This window comes from Drosophila sulfurigaster, chromosome 3 (genome assembly GCF_023558435.1).
Source record: "Drosophila sulfurigaster albostrigata strain 15112-1811.04 chromosome 3, ASM2355843v2, whole genome shotgun sequence".
NCBI classification, from domain to species: Eukaryota; Metazoa; Arthropoda; class Insecta; order Diptera; family Drosophilidae; genus Drosophila; species Drosophila sulfurigaster.
The window spans coordinates 6,067,240-6,085,395 of NC_084883.1; the positions used below are offsets into that span (position 1 = coordinate 6,067,240).

Genomic DNA, 18,156 nt, shown 5'->3' on the forward strand with positions numbered 1-18,156 from the left:
AAGCTGGGATGTACAAGCAATATATATTTATAAAATACTTTTTTCCTTTTGAAACGATTCAAAACAATAAACTCATAGACTTGTCTATTGTTCACATACATGGGTAGCACTTTTATTCAGGGCTGCCGTATAAATTCAGCCCTGGATAGATTGCTACTCAGGGCTGCCAATTGTTTTGAGCGTTAGCAATACTGGTTTTCGAAATGTCACTGTCAAAACTTAGAAGAAGAAGCACATCCGCTTTCTTTTTCGGCTGAATATTTGTCGCTTAAACAGGGCAAAATGGTGCGTCCATATATAAATCATCAAATATCTAATTAATCGAACTACAAAACCGGCAAATCGTTTTTAAATAAACCAATGATATACCATGTGTACGCGGGAAATGCAAAATGCCGCGATTATTTATTACATATTTGTCGAAATCATATTGCCAATTTTGAGCGGAAATGCAATTTTGACTTTTGTTGTTTATGTGCTGTTTCGATGCAATATGTTTTTTAATACAATCATAATGTTTATTCTTGCAGTCGCTCGTCATCCCAGAGAAGTTCCAGCACATTCTTCGTATCATGAATACGAACATCGATGGCAAGCGCAAGGTTGGCATCGCCATGACCGCCATTAAGGGTGTTGGTCGTCGCTACTCCAACATTGTGCTGAAGAAGGCCGATGTGGATCTTACCAAGCGCGCTGGTGAATGCACCGAGGAGGAGGTAAGTGTTTTATAGTTTTACGACTTTATCGGTACATCTCTACAGCCATTGTTTACATTTTGATTTGTAACAGGTCGACAAGGTTGTCACCATCATCTCGAACCCTCTGCAGTACAAAGTGCCCAACTGGTTCCTTAACAGACAGAAGGATATCATTGATGGCAAATACTCGCAACTGACATCCTCCAACTTGGACTCCAAGCTCCGTGACGATTTGGAGCGCTTGAAGAAGATTCGCTCTCACCGCGGTCTGCGTCACTACTGGGGCCTCCGTGTCCGTGGTCAGCACACCAAGACAACTGGTCGCCGTGGTCGCACCGTTGGTGTGTCCAAGAAGAAGTAAGCTAATTGCTGCACCGTCTTGGTTTCTGTATCCAGTCGGCTGAAGCTGTTATTGCTTATAATTCTACTATAACATCAATCCAAAACATAAACAAATACATAAAATCCCAAAATCTGGAAACAAAAATATGTTGCATGTGATCAAGTGTTGCAATGAAGTGGCGGAATTATTTATTATTTCTTGGTGGCATTCCTATAAAATCTGTACTCCGTTTGCAAGTGAATTGTGCAACAGTTTAAAAGCATTATTAGTTGAGTGTAAAGTTTGATCTGAGGAACCTTGATTTATTGGTATATCGAAAACATTAAGCATCTAAATTGTAATGTCATCGTCGTATTTTCTACATTCAACCCAGCTGAGTAGCACCACGAAGCTGTGGTTATTGATCCGCAAGAATAAATCATTGCATTGCGCCAATCCCATTAATACCATATTCATCATATTGACACCAATAGTCATTTTCCTTCTCTCTCAAGTTGAGCTTATTGTGAATGCAAGAAGCGACGAAAATGTGCCTGAAACGAGATATCCACATTTGGAATTGAATCAACCAAACGTTACGTATGTATGTATGCAGTGATAGCTCTCGTCCTTGTTTCACGAAATTACGTTTTAGTTCAGTTATGTATTCACCTCTCAATCATGTGGTTGAGCAAATCGTTAAAGATATGTCAGCTAGTTTTGGATCACCAAAATTAAAGTCATATCTGTATGCGTCCGAAATGGATAAAGCTTTGACCGTGGAAGATGCCTATGTGGGCATTGAATTCGAAGATCATCTTAGGGATATAATGGAGTTGCCATCGAAAGTCAAAGTTGCCATACGCTATCCGCTTCATTTACGAACAAATCCAAGGGGACGATGGCCATATAGATTATTTAAGCGTATAATGGAAAACCCGGATAAGGATGCCTATCACACCGAGGGTTTTCTGTGGATGCAATTGAAGCTATCGGAGGCTATAATAAGATCGGTAAATAGAAGCGTTCTCATGCCGCAAATTCATATTCAGCCCTTTCCTGATGCTGGACGGACCGTCTTTCCTGAATTGCCAACGTCTTTTCGGAAATTCGTAATATCCTTCGTTCTTATATATATGTTTCCCTCGCTGATCATCTGCCAGGTGAGTTGATGTTGCGAAGTATATTTGCCAATGTTATAGGTCGTGTGCCTTGCAGATGATTGTGTCGGAGAAACAAGATTTTATGAGGGACATGATGTACATCATGGGATTACCAATTGGCTTAAATTGGCTGTCGTGGTTTATTGTCAGCTACATTATGTTGATGATACCAACTGTGTTCGTTGTGATTTTGATTATGGTATTTTTATGTCCCTATAGCAGTTCTATCGTAGTGCTTTTCATATTTATGGTTTACATATTTGCCCTAATCTCCCTGACTTTCATGGTCAGTTCGTTCTTTAATAATTCGTTTTTGGCCATGATTGCCATGTGCATTGTGCACGTCATTAGCTTTATGCCTTTCTTCGTTGTAAATGGCAGAGATACCGGTACTATCAACTCGCTGATCGTCGCCTTCCATTTGAATAGCGCCATGCCAATGATATTGATCCAAGTATTCGCCTATGAGATGAAAAGCTGGGGTATTCACTGGTCGAACCTATTTCTTTGCAGTCATCCCGACGATCGTTTGAGCTCTGGTCATATATTGTTGCCAATGTTTCTACTGTCCATTCTCTTTATGCTGATATGTTTGTATGTGGACCAAATAAAGCCAGGGGGATTGCGTCCACGCAAACAATTTAATTTTCCCTTCACTCGCAAATTCTGGTGCTCCTCACCTCCAACAATCAACTTTACGGAGTCTGATGAAGAGGCGGCGATCGATGCAACTAACCGGAATGAAAATGTTCTAGCGTTTGAGAATGTAACTTCAGAAAATGAGGTAATTATCAATAGTCAGAGGCTCAGCAAATCTTTTGGCGACGAGAAGGTTGTGCGTAATTTCACGCTTAAGTTCTACGAGAATGAGATAACAGTGCTCCTTGGCGACACTGGTGCCGGCAAGACAACAATCTTCATGATGTTGGTTGGCCTCTATGCACCCACCTCAGGACGAGTGCTGATCAATGGGGAGGATATGGTCGAGGCACCGCGACTAGCTCGCAAAAGTATCGCACTGTGTCCGCAAAAAAATATTTTCTTTGAGGAGCTCAGCTCATTCTGGCACATCACCTTTTACAGCCAACTAAAGGGCATGTCCCACTATCTTGCTGAACAGGAGGCGGAGGCCTATCTACTCAAAATGAATCTCAAAGATAAGGCAAAGATGAAGGTAAAACATCTGTCTGCGGCCATGAGACGCAAACTCTCATTGTGCTGTGCGCTCTGTGCTGGCACCAAGGTGAGCTTAGCATCACATCGCAGATCACAATTATAGGCAAAGTCGTATCATCAGGTGGTGCTTTGTGATGAGCCAAGTGCATTTCTTGATCCAGCAGCTTGTCGAGACGTTTTCGATCTGTTGCGGCGGGAAAAGGATGGACGTTGTATTATATTGAATACACATAGTTTCACCCCTGCTGCTGTGCTAGGCGATCGCATTGGCATCATTTCCGATGGTGAAATCATCGGTTATGGCACATCAGATTTCCTAATTGACAGCTTGGGACCTGGTTATCGTGTGGTGAGTTTGTTCCAACTATTCCAATACATATGTGTATAAACGCTATGATATTCATGGTAAAGGTATGCGCGCAACTGACGGATTGTGATGTGAACAAGGTTACCAAGCTGCTCCAGCGCTTTATTCCAGAGGCTCGAGTCGAGAAATATGACGAGTATGAAATTACGTATCGTCTGCCCATTGCGAGGGTTCACAGATTCCCGAAACTTTTTCGCGCCTTGGAGAGAAAACTGGACGATTTAAAGTTGTCCACTTTTACAGTCAGTGCACCAACTATGGAGGAAACCATCTTAAAGATTAACGCCAATAAAAACGGACGATGGCGTTCTGTGGTTTCGGATGGTAAGTGGGTAAGTAACGGTGAACCGTAGACGTTGAAACCGATTTCAATTACAGCCAAATGGGTACACGGTGCCAACGATATACAAGAGCCTAATAAAAGAAAGCGATTGGAAAACAAATGGCGGGCGATGCTCTTGAAGAAGCTGCTATATTCACGCCAGCATCTCATCACGCTCACATGCATCATTTTGCTGCCCATTTTTGTGGCTGCTGCGAATATATCGGTGGATATTATGGACGCAGATGAGCAGCTAAAGCCAATACCGTCGTTCACAAACTTTGACCCTTACGTTGATCCGACTGTAGTAAAGCACGTTGAGGGGCGCAGCATTGGATTGGGTTATGGCGAGGAACTTGAAGATAATACCAGAAGAATCTGCGAGCAATATGATGATGAGGTCATGGCAGCAGGCGCCACGCTACACATCATTCACGGTGGTGTACAAAACTATTTGGTGGACAATTTGGATGTCGCAGCTGAGACCTACAAGCGTGTCTATGTGGCAGCAGCCACATTTCGTGAGGGTTCCATTACGGCCTGGTTTAATCGGCGTCTATTACATGGCATTCCCATTACCGTCAGCATACTGTATAAGGCTATTGGCAACTCTATGGCAAATACTGATATTGAGATCATTAATAAGCCCCGGAACGATACTGATGAAGTATTTCTCATTAATATCGATATGAACGATAAGAAAAATACATCCCTACTTATGTTCTTTCTCTGCATATCCTTGGCCCTATTTATAAGACAGCCCATTCAGGAAAGAGCCTTACAAATGAAACAACAACAGCATATTGCCGGCATTACTGTCTATACCTATTGGCTATCACATTTGATATATGATTATTTAATATTGCAACTATTATCAGTTGCGGTGATATTCTCATTATATATGAAATCCTATGAGAGTCTGTGTTGGTTGTGGATTATTCTGATGGCTTTTGATTTTGCAGCACTTTCATTCACATATCTCTTATCCTTCGCATTTCGAGAACCGCACGTTGCCATGACTGTTAATATTTTATTCAACGTTTTAATCGGTAATACTTATAAATTTGCTAATTTCAATGTAGAGAACACTAATTTAAATAATGTTTGCAAGTAGAGAAGTTTATTTAAAGAGTAAAATAATATTGAGGGGATTATTCTATAGTTAATTTTGATTTTTATCCGATTTGTTCTGTAATCTGTTTTCTGTTTTCGTTACCCTATCTGTATTAATGAAGCAGTAAAGTACCTAACCCATACATAAATCTATTTTATTACCTATATAAAGATTAACACCCAAACCCAACTGAGGTCTGAATGAAAAAATGAACGCTCATGAAGTGAATTCGAACCCTTTGTTAGATAATATGGTATTCAAATAGACGTTTTTATACCGATAGTCGCTATACAGTATCTAAAAGTGTTATTAACACTAGGCTAAGAATGTTCAATTGAATTAAAATTAGGAGAACTATAATTTCTGGGAAAATATTATGCACTACATATGTAGTTATATGATTTATTACATCGCAAGCATAATTTTTCATTCAACAATTTTTTAACGACTCAATATAGTATATAGTCAAAAGAGCACATACACAATTAAAACAAATCAATATCCCCCGGTGCTATGAAAAGTTAAGTTCCTTAATTATATTAAAGTTTGTTTCGTATTGGAACATAATATTAAAAAAAAAAGGTTTACAATACGAAGCAATTCTGTAAAACTGAATTGTAATTATATAGTATTATTTCAGATCTAAATCTAATTTACTTTTATATAAAACAATTGCAGTCATTGTTGCAATTATCACTGTTGGCGAGCATTTAACGATTATGCATTATGTATTACTCCTTTTGCCGTTCTATGCCATGTACTCGGCTTCGATAGCTGCAATAAGCAATGGTCACGGACTGACTGCATGCGAAGCGATGGAGCTGGGATCTGTTTGTACTGAGAATTGTAGCGTGATAGGTAACTTATAAAGTTGGTTGGTTTATTTAAGAAAATTCATAGAATGGATGTTTTCAGATCATGAACCGATGAATGTCTGGACAGAACTTATGTATTTGCTAGCTAGTGGGATATTCTATTTTATCTTGGTCTTGTTGTATAGCAAACTGCGTGTTTTGGAATACTTCATCAAGTAGGGTTTGCATGTGATATTTGCAACCGAAAATTTATGATCAAGTTCTCTTCACGCAGATACAATCGTACGAATTGTGAAAGTAATTTTGTCGACGAAGATGTGAAGATCATGAGCCAAGAGGTCCAATATATTATCAATGATGACGATCTCCTCAAGGAATGCAGTCTAGTCTGCGATAGGATTAAAAAGAAAATTAGTCACTTGCTGCCAATCGAATGTATATCATTCAGAATCATGCCGTAATTCGACAAATACAAGTAGAACTTATGGAACTTTGCACTTATTAATATTTTTATTTAGATATGAATGCTTTGGCTTGATGGGACTCAGTGGTGCCGGCAAAACATGCATATTTGATCTGGTCATTGGCAGTCGGAATCTATCTCAAGGCAATATCTACATTAAGGGATTGAGCATGAAGAATCAGAGGCACAAATGCTTTAGCCACATCGGCTTCTGTTCGCAAAGTAATTCGATATTCCCGTATATGACGGGTCGAGAAATGTTGACGTTCTCCTGCCTTATAAGGGGCATGCAGAGGAAATTAATACCTGACTTTATTGTGGATCTTGCTGATGGTTTTCTGTTGACCAAGTATCTCGATCAACAGACCATGTATTATAGCAATGGCAACCAAAGGAAGCTGGCGATTGCAATTGCGTCACTATCGCCAACATTGATCTGCCTGGATTGTCCTTTTACGGGTGTGGATGTGAATACCAAGCATGAGATCTCTTCGGTGCTCAGCCAGTTGCGGTCCAACGGGAAATCCCTGTTTATCACCTCAGACAGCATTGCCGAGTGTGAAGTCCTTTGCACTTACCTTGCCATTATGGCTCACGGCAATCTCTGTTGTATCGGCAACGCGCCCTATTTAAAGTCCCGCTTCAATAGGGGTATTTCAATTAAAATGCAGGTTGCAACAAAAGATGAGATGGATGAAATTAATAATGATTACGACGAATTGTACATAAATTTCTCAAGAACAACAACAACAAGTGTAAGCCCCTTGGCATCCGCGTCCTCATCTAACAGAAGTAATAACTAGCGGCAACAAATAAAATGTGTTATATTTTAATTTTTGCTTTTCAATTCAGATGGGAGCATAATCACAGCAAAAGCAGATGACGGAGAGGAAGAAACGTCATTGGATAAAGGTGTGCAAGTGAAAATGAAGAAAAAACCCAGAATTAAGCAAAAACCATCAGCTAAAAGAAATACGCCAGCATCAGAAGAAGATATTTTTATAGAAAAGCAAACAGAAAGGGGAACAATAATAGTGAAGAGAAAAAAACCTTCGGCAATATCCGCAACGGAAAAACCAATAAAACATGCGGGAAGTAGTCTTCTCAATGTTTATATCGCAACGGATGACAGAAATGAATATAGTAAAATAATAAAGACTGTGGAAAGAAGGTTTAGGATTAATTTTCCCAACAGTTATGTCACGTATGTATCTGAAAATGTAAATTCAATTTTATACCCGGTACTCATTAGGTATTGCTCAACATGTACAGGTATATTCCACCATAATAATAATTAAGTCAATGGTTAAACAATTGTACACACATCCAGATTACTCATAAGTTATTCTAGTAACAAATTATACAGCTTTTCAATTATATTTAAAATTAAAAGTATAAATGGGTACCGGAATTTTCACAGTTGACAATAGACGACTGTAGCTTTCAATACATATATTTTATCTACAGAGAAAGATTCATCATTCGAGGCTTGGTAACAGTCATAATACCAGAGGATCCAGAAACTGATTTGCTGTGGTCAGAAGTATTTCAATTCGTGGAAGATAATCGAACTGATTTACAGATAAAACATTACTCAATAAGTGATACAACACTCGAGGATATATTCCTCAACTTTGCACGCAATTGATAAATCGTAAGGATTGAAAAATTCTTGTCCGATTTACACCTACGTGAGTAAAAGTTATCTGTACACCGATTAACTTCCACTCTTGTAGGGGTAAATGTGTCTGACGAAAAGTGAATAAATTCTGAATGTGCTTGAAAATACATCTCGATGCCAAATTAAAGAAGTCGGGAAACTTAAAGTATGATAGATCACTCCATTTCGAAATGTATCGCATTTCAAATTGAAATGGTAATTCTGTAGGGACTTCAATGTTATTCAAACAAACATTTGGTTCAATTAATTGACCCATGTTAGCAAATAAATAAAAATTAATTTAAAACTGCCTCAGAAATTGAATTGTTAATTTCACAGAGTGTTTTGTAAATGTATAGCCCATTTGAGTGTGGCAAACGAGTCTGTTTCTAAGCAAACTGGTCTCTCAGATTTAAAAATTGGGTTCAGTAATCTGAGATTGCTCAAAAATATGTAGTATATGTACAAACTGAACTACACTTTCTTCAAATGATCTACTTAAAGCATCAGAAGGGTTTTCTCATTCATTAAATTTAAAAATTTATTTTTCTTGTATTTTTTTTTTGTAATAGAAATTGTTAATAAAAGTCTGCAGAATGAAATAAAATACATTTGTTTAATTTTTTAACTTTTGTCATTTTTTAAATATACATATATTATAAAATATGGTATTATAAACCACAATAGAATACCCAAAAAAGGCGTGAAAAAAACACGCAGCTCATAAATTAGCTTGAGATTGTCAGACTACTTGTGTAAGCTTATCCATCTTGTTCTTCTATCGATTATTGTCGTGTTTGCGATTTCTTCTTTCGCCCTAAAAATAAGCAAGTCAACAGCGAGTTCAACATACTCAAGAACTGGTGAAGTAAGAATAGAAAACTTTCCACATATCAACAAGAAGCTTAGATGTGTATGCAATAGGTTGTACATCGAGTGTTAATAATAGGAAGATCAATTGACTGGCATGCATACGTACATACATATGTGGTAAATATTTGTAGTTGTTTATAAGCAAGTCAATTCCAAAATTGACCTTTGCTCCTGCAATTTATATCAATTTGTTTGGTCATCGTGTGACGGAATTTTGCCCCCGATATGTCGCTAGAAGCTTAGGAGATATGCATTGTACATTTGTATGTACGAAAAAAAATTATGAAATTCGGCTGAATTGATTCATTCCCTTCGATTCACGAATTAGTAGTCTAGCACGCGATTGCGTAAAATTAGCTTATCATTTGTGGTTCGAGAATTCATATGTAGTATATTCCGTATGTAAGTATGTTTAATGGCCATGAACAATTCAATTTCTATTAGTGAAAACAGCATTCAACAATGAAGCAGCAACAACAATTTAATATTCAGCACATGTTGCCAAAAATGTTACTTAGTAATAGTTTGTATACACATATGTAAGTACATGCACATCAAATATATATTATTAATATAGTTTGGTTCTCTTAAGTAATTGTAAATATAATGTATATAATTTATAATGACAGGCTGATCAATTCTTATTCTTGTATATAATGCTTGTATAATGTTTTAAAATGCCACCATCATTAACTTAACATGAATTCTACATGAACTTAAGTATTAGATTCATTTAACAAGAAAACGATGAAGATTGCGGCTGTCAATCCCTAACGTTATTATTGTCTATAGTCCTGAGTTAAATGAAGATTGTGCTAATATTCAATAAGGAACGTTACATCTATGTGTATGGAGGTATATAGCCATAGCATATAAGCTAGGAGGCACATCAGCACATACACCATCTATTCGTTTAGATAACAGTTAAATATGCTTTTTATTATTGTTTCTATGCATTTGCAAAATGGAAGACTTTTATGGTCGCCTTTAGTCGTTGATAAGTTACTCGCAGGTATACAAATAGGTCACGTTGTTATCCACTTATTAGGTACTGCTTACTCAGACGACAACCTCATGCTCGCCAGACTGTGACAGACGCCCGGTAACAGCACGTGCCGTCTCATTAACCCCTACTCTTGATACTTAATTTCAATTCAAATGAATGAATTTTACTTATTATAAGGGAGCAGCTGACGGTGATAACTTCGTCAGCGACTCCTCGTGATACACATCTGTTGGATCAAATTGCTTTTGATGCTGGCGTCGCCAGCGATTTGCCAGTATCGGAGCAAACAGATCGTAATCAAGATGCTTTTGTTGTTTATCCACATAAACTTGCGAGTTGTCCGCGTAGTTGAAATACGCCAATATAAGGCTGCCAAAGTATCCAATCAATGTTGTCACCAAGAATCCCAACACACAGTACCACAGATATGACAATCGATACAGCCAAAAGTAGTGCGGTTCATCAACGCTGGTGGCGTGCAGCGCCGCTTGGGCCACCTCGACTATCTTGGTCATATTATTCTGTACACAGCCTGTGGTGCTAAAAGGCAACGGCTCTGGCATCGGCTTAGGACTGCCAAAACCAATCCAGAAAGAGAAGCCGAGGCCTAGGAGAAAGCCCAGTAAAACGCCACGTTGATTGGTGCGCACAGTGCAAACGCCCAGAGTGAAGATAGCAAGTAATGGACCGCCAACTACTCCAAAAATTGTTAGTGACGCTTGCAAAACGCCACCCATGGAGCCAGCGCCAAAGGCCAACGCAATGCACATCAATCCAAAGATAGCGGCAATGATTTTTGTGGGCAATGTGGACTTCGACTCAATCAGCGGTCGCTTAAAGATGACTCTGTACAGTGGCTTCAAATAATCCTCCAGCGTGACAGCAGAGAGCGAAGTAACCGCCGAGGATATCGTTGATAAGCTGGCCGAAAAAATACCCGAAACAAAGAGGCCACACAATCCAGGATATTGACCTTGAAAATTAATTATATGTTAGTTCCGTTTAGAACTATATTTCAATATTTCAAATGTGCAGTTCTTACTTATTGTATCGACAGCAAAAAGTGGCATTAACTGATCCCGAGTTTTGATGCGTCCTTCGAGCACAGGATCGCAGTCGCGATAGTAATAAAATATTGCCAAGCCGCTGAAGATGGTGCTGAAGCTTAGTAATCCCAGAATCGGCAGATTCCACCACAGCGCCGACTGGGAACTCTTCAAGTTGTGAACGCTTAGGAGTCGTTGCACTTGCGTTTGATTGACTCCATATAGCGACAAGTAGGTGACCATGCCGCCAATTATCAGTGTCCACCAAGTGTGACGAACAGTTGGATCCGTCGAAAATTCGAAGAACTCCACGCGTCCACGCTCTTGAGCAACCTCCCAAATGGGAGCCAATCCTCCAGCCTTGATTGCAGACACAGTGATTACCGCAAATATAGCAGCGTACATCAGAAACGACTGAAAGACATCTGTGATCAACACCGCCTTGAGACCACCCACCGTCGAATAAAACGAGCACACTAATCCGAGGACCAGTATAGCGGTTCCCTTAGGTATACCCGTGACAGCCTCCAGCGCCAATGCGGGAGCATAAAGAGCAATGCCCATGTATAAAATCATTTGCAGTGTAAAAGCTAGCGAGGCAGCCAGACGCGTTGCATGCCCGAATCGCCGTTCAAGGTACTCATAGACACTAGTTGTGCGCATATTATAGAATACCGGTAGAAATATGTAGGCTGCAATTGGAGTGCTGAGCACATAGGATATATTGATGACGCCGAAGAGTGTGCCAAACTGATATGACTCATTTGAGACTCCCATCAGTGTGATGGCGGACATGAAGCTGGCCATCAGGCTAAAGGATACCGGAAATGTGGTCATGCTTTGGTTAGCCATCAGATACTCCTGCGTTGTCTTTTGCTTGCCGCCCGTGTAGCGATAGTAGAGTCCAATCAGAGCCGAAATGATTAAAATGCTCGCCAGCACCAGAACGTCCCACACACCAAGAGAACCAACAAGAGGCATTTTTGTTTCTTGATTTGATTCTTATGATTGCAGCAGTAACAGATAATTGATTTTTCCACGAATGAAAGTAAATGCACGTTTTGTTATTGTAGCTTTATGACCTTTTTAGATGTCAATGCTTTTTACAATTATGCGCAACTTCAGCTACACACGCATGTACAAACGTATTTATATACAATCACCAAACGAAATAAACACGCGATTACAACATTCCAAAGATCGCGGACCGCCGAAAACACAACCGTAAAGCTTAGCGGTTAAATAACAACTGATGAGAATAACAAATTGCGTTGCCACATGGTCGTATCGCTAGATGTCCATGTTCTTATAGAAATGATACGCAGCTCACAATATGTGTTGATAAAATAATTTTCACAGCCAAAAATACTTGTAAAAATAGCTTGCGGTCATTACGAAATGATTACTAAATAATTATGCATACAAAATCAAATATACAATCGTCTCTTGATCAAGAATTGCAATTGGGGAATGTTTGGCCTATTCACGTAATTTTTCTTTTCTTTTTTAAATGCTTTTAGGGTTTACAAAAAAACAAAACAGTTTTATTTTAAATGATTGTTAAAGTTTTAATAAAATTGACTCATATGTACATACTTATCTCAAAAATAGGAAATCTTACACCATTACCATATTCTTCTAAATACATTATATCTTGGTGTTGGTTTAATCCACTATTACATGTACATATGTAAATATTTTGTAGTGTTTTCTAAACACTTAAAACAAAATATACACGCACTATCCAATGTTTTTTTTATACCCACTACCCATAGGCTAGAAGGGTATTGTAACTTTGTGCCGGCAGGATGTACATATGTAACAGGTTGAAGGAGGCATCTATAACCTACCCTATAAAGTATAGCCGAGACGATCTAGCCATGTCCGTCTGTCCGTATGAAACACTGGATCTCAGAGACTATAAGAGATAGAGCTATAATTTTTTTTCGACAGGATTTGTTGTTTGCATGCAGATTAAGTTTGTTTCAAATTTTTGCCACGCCCCATTCCGCCTCCGCAAATCAATAATATCGAAAACCAAGCGTAATTTTAAAGCTAGAGCTGCAAATTTTGGTGTATACAATAATAACAATAGTAATTATGATTCTTGAAAATCAGATAAAAATTGTAGAAGTTATTAAAGAAATACTTTTGGCTGAAAATCTGGTATATTATGCTGTGCATATGACATTTGGTATATTTTTAGTATTTTCGGAATATTTTGAAAATAATACCGTAATATTTTGCTTCTACTCAAAATGGGCAGCGGGTATCTCACAGTCGAGCACACTCGAGTGTAGCTTTCTTACTTGTTTATTCTTAACACCAAATTGAATATTCCATATAACATATGAATACTTTTTAATAATTGTGTATATTTCTACACAATATGATACTTTTCTTATCTACACACAGTTTGTCAGTAACAATAATACTAATATAGCAGAAATTATTTAAAACTAGGTTTTCTCTTGGAGATTACAATTAGTTTGATGACGACGTTTGTCGCGACGCTGACACACAACACTGCAGTAAGATGCCATGAAGCAACAGTCGAATTGAGCTTCCTCTAGGCAAAGTTGACACCATCGCTTGCGCTTCACCGCCTTTAATTCTTCTCTCTTAATATCCACTTCAGCCTTTTTCTGTGATAGTTGCGCATTTAAATGTAATACTTCCCGCATTAATTCATTGTAATCTTCGATTGAAACTTGCACCTCCGGTGCCAGTGAAACTTGCACCTCCGGCGCCAGTGAAACTTGCACCTCCGGTAATAGTGAAACCTGCAGCTCCGGTGCCAGTGAAGGGATCACACTACTTGCCATTTGGAATGTCGAATCCTGAAGATTTTCTGGTCCTTGGGCTATTCTGCAACGACGCCTCGGCAGAACTCTTTGGGGCAAATTTGGAGTAGTTTCTGCTGTCGATCTTCGTGTGTTGAGTTTAGGTGTAGCTAATCGAGCACGTTTCGCGGAACGGGAACATGGCTCCATGTAATGAGGAAGTGCCGAGTTAATAATATTTTCAGCTTCGCGAGGATCGGCATGAAAACTAAACGAATAAATGGGATGGTGCAATAACATTTGATGGCACATCAGTTCACGCATCGCATTGTTATATTGTCGAGATGACTTTATCTTAAGTTTCGAAGTATCTGTGTCTATTGGTAGTATATCACGGGCCGGAACTAGTGCGCGCGAATGGGAGCCACCAAAAAAACGTACATCGTAAGTGTTGTTTTTCTTGCTCATCACGCGAATAACCTGTATACAATGAAAAATAAACATTTTCAATTAAGTGCTTCGATTGATACTATTAAAACAATACATTTAAAGCAAGGATTGGATTTCAAACCATCGCTTTTCAAAAAGTAAAAATAAGAGTAAGCTCACCTTAGCAGGCCAGTGGGGATAACCACTCTGCTTAGCGTAAACCAACTCGTGACGCTGAGTGCAGGGTTTGGCAAACCAAAAGTCAGATCGATTTGATTCAATAGAATGGCGAAAGCAGTCGGAGCAACGACTTATTTCACGCAGATCATGGGTAATATCACGTAGAAGCCACTTGGTGGCATTGTACTCCTCACACTTGGTGCCAAAAAAGATGCCAATATTATGCTGCAAGTCGAGTAAATCGACAAGAAACTCGGATAAGTGCTTGAATTTCTTTGTTTCGATGCTTCGGCTAATGTCCGAGATGCTGAGTAAATCATTAACGAAGAGTATGTTCTTAACAAGTGTCGCATCACGATCACTCCAGTTATTCACCATATATTTGCGCACATCATTCTCTACCCAAGTGTGATGCATCTGCCATGAATAGTTCAAAAGGTAGTTGAGTTCCTCGTTGGACATGTGCGGCGGATTTAGGAATTCGGCCAGTTTTAATAGACGACACGGAGTGCACAACAGTAGCTCATTATTGTCCTCATTGTGCGGGGTCTCTTCACTTTTCACATATGTGCCGTAATTTTTTGTTTTACGCGGCAGCTGCTCACTAACGAAGCACACATCATCCGAGCTGTCGGATTCGTCTTTCAAGGGATTTTGTGATATAATATTAATGTTGCTATTACAATCGAGTTCACACGAGGCAAGTTCCTGCAATCTTTGTGCTTCCAATGTATCACTTACGCTTCGAGATGCCTCCTGGTCGCTGGACTCTTCCATATCGGATTCATTGAGAGGAAATCGATATTGCTGACACCGATCGGAAGGCACCGAGTAATTGGGGCGTAGGGGATTCTTACGTTGGCACTCAACGTGAAAGGATCGAACACACATGATACATTTCTGTACAAGTCCAGAGGTGGGCAAATGACATTCAAAACAATATGGATCTGTCTTGGCTCTTTGTTTGCTTAGCTTTTGCGTAAAACTGAGCAAGCCTCGTTTGACACTCGCTGGAGCAGATTTGGCATTTGGTGTATAAACTAAAACGCCCTCTTTGATAGCAACATCTAAAGTTTCAATTGCCTCATCTGTATAAACAAAAACATGATTAATATTCAATTGTAACCTGGGATTTTAGCATTAAAAGTTATTGGTTACCTTCGGACATAATTGAATGTAAACACCGCTCCAGGATTTTGTGTGATGTGCTTGTCCCATTTGTCAGTTTATTCATCCAACATAGTACCGAACCGGGTGTCAGGCCGATAACCATTTTTGAGCACCTGCCAAGCGAGAGCTTTTTTGTTTTATTTGTTTGGACTTAAGCTAATGGACTAAAATGTATTATTTACTAAACTTGTTTAGCAATGTTTCTGTAAAATAGTTTGAGAAGCAAAATTGCACAAGGTTGCCAGAAAGCCACGAATCAGCTGATGAGACAATATACGGCTGCCATGTTCGAATGGTAACACTTCAAACAGCCGTTAAAAGGCCGTTTTGTAAATAAATTTGATGGTAGTTTTAAATATGCTGGTTGGTTCGAATTTGGTCTACATTATTCATATCTTTTTATTAACAAGATGTAGGCTTACTTTTTGCAAATGTGAATATAATAAAACTTTTTAATTGAGAATGTGACTAATTTAAAAGTCTGGCCATACTGTAAAAAATACAAAAAGATATGTTAGTATAAGTGAGATTAACAACAGCAGCTACGCAACACATTGGCATCGGCAATCTCGTTATTGTTGAACCCGATGCGTTCTCCATACACGGATCTAAAAATATATAAATACGGAAAGTCGTTCATTAATCTAATTAGGCAACTGTATGTAGTACAAGCATTTTACCTACACATTTCAACCTTTTCGTTTAACTGGATGCAGTGACAATTCCCACGGAGAGTCGCGAGTAAGTAAGTAAGCAAGTTCATTAGCAAATCTGACGCATCCAGTTGTTAAACCAGTGTTATTCATTTATAATTAGTACAAACGAAAATGACAACATCTGTCATTGCCGATCTGTGCATTTTTTTGCTTACTTGGAATGTTGGCACGCATTCACCTAAAAACCTGGAACTTACATCTCTATTGTCTCTAAATGGAACAACCAACTGTCCAGACAACAAACTACCAGACATCTATGTGATTGGCATGCAAGAAGTGAGCACCAGTCAGGTGCTTAACGTTTTCAAGGATGATCCATGGGTGTTGAAACTGGCGGATGCCCTAACTCAACATGATTACGTTAAAGTAAAATCGGAACAACTGCAGGGCATACTGATTACGATGTTTGCTCAGCACAAACATCTTCCGCATATGAAAGACATTGAGTCGGAAGAGACACGTACTGGCCTCGGTGGACTATGGGGCAACAAGGGAGCAGTTAGCATACGATTGAGTCTTTATGGCACTGGCACCGTGTTCGTCTGCTCCCATTTGGCAGCACATGATGACAAGCTGAAGGAGCGCATCGAGGATTATCACCAGATAGTCGACAACCACAAATACCACTTGGCTGGCTATCGACATATTTTTGATCATGACTTTGTCTTCTGGATGGGAGATCTTAACTTCCGTTTATCTGGCGAAACATCCGGTTGGGATATACGGAACACCGTGGAATTGCGGGAATATGACGAGTTGCTGAAGCTGGATCAATTGACGCTACTTCGTCAAACGGGCAATGCGTTCAGTTTGTTGGAGGAGATGGTACCTAATTTTGCGCCCACTTTTAAGTTTAAAGAGGGCACTAATGAATATGACCTGAAACGACGCCCAGCTTGGTGTGACCGAATTCTTCATCGCGTGCAAGTCAATAGTTATCCGTCTATTACGCTGAGTGCCAATCAGTTGTCTTATCAATCGAACATGGACTATACGCTCTCCGACCACAAGCCCGTATCAGCCACTTTTAATTACAAAATCGAAGCCAACAATGTCACGTTCACCGATGAGGAGCTGCACGAGATGACCCATGGCGGGGCGAGCACAATTCCCAGTGTTAGTGTGCATGGTTTTGTGGCTCTAATGGTTTTTCATGGTTTTTTTATTTGCTTTTTTCGCTTCTTTTAGTTATATAATGCCGAACTAGAAGGCTTCCAGTGATAATTGCAATCATGCGCATTTCAAGAAATTCATATCAAGATACATATATCGTGCAATACGTATTCGTCTGTCGCAAAAGAAATATTTTCATGATCCTGTGACCTTATCAAAAGCAACTAAGGAATCTCAATATATCGGCACTAGTTACCCACTCAATGTACATATGTATATACTATGTACAAAGAAAATATCGAAACAGTTCAATTGCATAACTACATAATATACAATTTTACACTCTATATACTCGATTAGTAAATTGGTAAGATTCTTTTCTCACTAAAATACTCTTATGAAATTGAAGACACACTCTTTATTAGGCCATTCATATCATAGATTTAATGTGCAAAACTTGTATCACAAAATCTGTTAATATTTCAAGACTTAATACTAAAGCAATATCTACATATGTTTTAATGCAATTTGACTAAGTTGTTTTTTGTGTATAGTAATTGTTAAGAGATTACTTAAAAATTCTATTCAATAATGATTAGGTAATTATTGCACTTTTTAAAAGCCAAACAAAGACGTCTCTTGTAATAGAAATAATTGTTAAAGTGATATTGTTGATTTAATAAAGCCAGTGTCTATTTTTTTATGCATTTTAACTAATTGTTTTCAATGGATCTCTTCCG

General features: G+C 38.8%; 5 protein-coding genes across 11 annotated transcripts; 3 read left to right on the forward strand and 2 right to left on the reverse strand.

Moving 5' to 3' along the window:
* The first annotated feature begins 136 nt into the window (after nucleotides 1-136).
* Nucleotides 137-1,185, forward strand: LOC133844214 (small ribosomal subunit protein uS13). The gene is made up of 3 exons (XM_062278120.1): nucleotides 137-285; nucleotides 531-716; nucleotides 790-1,185. Exons 1-3 carry the CDS (start codon nucleotides 283-285, stop codon nucleotides 1,057-1,059), a joined length of 459 nt encoding a protein of 152 aa, XP_062134104.1. The 5' UTR covers nucleotides 137-282; the 3' UTR covers nucleotides 1,060-1,185.
* Nucleotides 1,186-1,326: 141 nt separating this feature from the next.
* On the forward strand, nucleotides 1,327-8,407 carry LOC133844206 (phospholipid-transporting ATPase ABCA3). Of its 2 annotated transcripts, none has more exons than XM_062278107.1 (12): nucleotides 1,327-1,624; nucleotides 1,676-2,183; nucleotides 2,239-3,426; nucleotides 3,481-3,708; nucleotides 3,771-4,050; nucleotides 4,105-5,097; nucleotides 5,841-6,020; nucleotides 6,078-6,192; nucleotides 6,252-6,434; nucleotides 6,496-7,232; nucleotides 7,293-7,644; nucleotides 7,908-8,407. In XM_062278107.1, exons 2-12 carry the CDS (start codon nucleotides 1,683-1,685, stop codon nucleotides 8,086-8,088), a joined length of 4,938 nt encoding a protein of 1,645 aa, XP_062134091.1. In that variant the 5' UTR covers nucleotides 1,327-1,624; nucleotides 1,676-1,682; the 3' UTR covers nucleotides 8,089-8,407. The 2 variants fall into 2 exon arrangements, with proteins under 2 accessions (XP_062134091.1, XP_062134090.1); XM_062278106.1 differs by having other exon boundaries at nucleotides 1,327-1,620.
* A 1,021-nt stretch (nucleotides 8,408-9,428) lies between these two features.
* On the reverse strand, nucleotides 9,429-12,280 carry LOC133842251 (putative sodium-dependent multivitamin transporter). The gene is made up of 2 exons (XM_062275285.1): nucleotides 11,022-12,280; nucleotides 9,429-10,952 (listed from the first exon to the last, which is right to left on the reverse strand). The coding sequence occupies exons 1-2, from the start codon at nucleotides 12,004-12,006 to the stop codon at nucleotides 10,150-10,152; spliced, it is 1,788 nt and encodes a 595-aa protein (XP_062131269.1). The 5' UTR covers nucleotides 12,007-12,280; the 3' UTR covers nucleotides 9,429-10,149.
* A 1,123-nt stretch (nucleotides 12,281-13,403) lies between these two features.
* Nucleotides 13,404-15,966, reverse strand: LOC133841545 (zinc finger MYND domain-containing protein 11). Of its 3 annotated transcripts, none has more exons than XM_062274107.1 (4): nucleotides 15,576-15,966; nucleotides 14,418-15,505; nucleotides 13,791-14,288; nucleotides 13,404-13,742 (listed from the first exon to the last, which is right to left on the reverse strand). In XM_062274107.1, exons 1-4 carry the CDS (start codon nucleotides 15,688-15,690, stop codon nucleotides 13,485-13,487), a joined length of 1,959 nt encoding a protein of 652 aa, XP_062130091.1. In that variant the 5' UTR covers nucleotides 15,691-15,966; the 3' UTR covers nucleotides 13,404-13,484. The 3 variants fall into 3 exon arrangements, with proteins under 3 accessions (XP_062130091.1, XP_062130092.1, XP_062130089.1); XM_062274108.1 differs by having other exon boundaries at nucleotides 13,405-14,288; nucleotides 14,418-14,642; nucleotides 15,159-15,505; XM_062274105.1 differs by having other exon boundaries at nucleotides 13,405-14,288.
* Nucleotides 15,967-16,121: 155 nt separating this feature from the next.
* LOC133841546 (phosphatidylinositol 4,5-bisphosphate 5-phosphatase A) lies at nucleotides 16,122-18,123 on the forward strand. Of its 4 annotated transcripts, XM_062274112.1 has the most exons (3): nucleotides 16,123-16,328; nucleotides 16,404-17,419; nucleotides 17,492-18,123. In XM_062274112.1, exons 2-3 carry the CDS (start codon nucleotides 16,415-16,417, stop codon nucleotides 17,522-17,524), a joined length of 1,038 nt encoding a protein of 345 aa, XP_062130096.1. In that variant the 5' UTR covers nucleotides 16,123-16,328; nucleotides 16,404-16,414; the 3' UTR covers nucleotides 17,525-18,123. The 4 variants fall into 4 exon arrangements, with proteins under 4 accessions (XP_062130095.1, XP_062130094.1, XP_062130096.1 ...); XM_062274111.1 differs by having other exon boundaries at nucleotides 16,122-16,332; nucleotides 16,404-18,123; XM_062274110.1 differs by having other exon boundaries at nucleotides 16,122-16,328; nucleotides 16,384-18,123.
* Nucleotides 18,124-18,156: the final 33 nt, after the last annotated feature.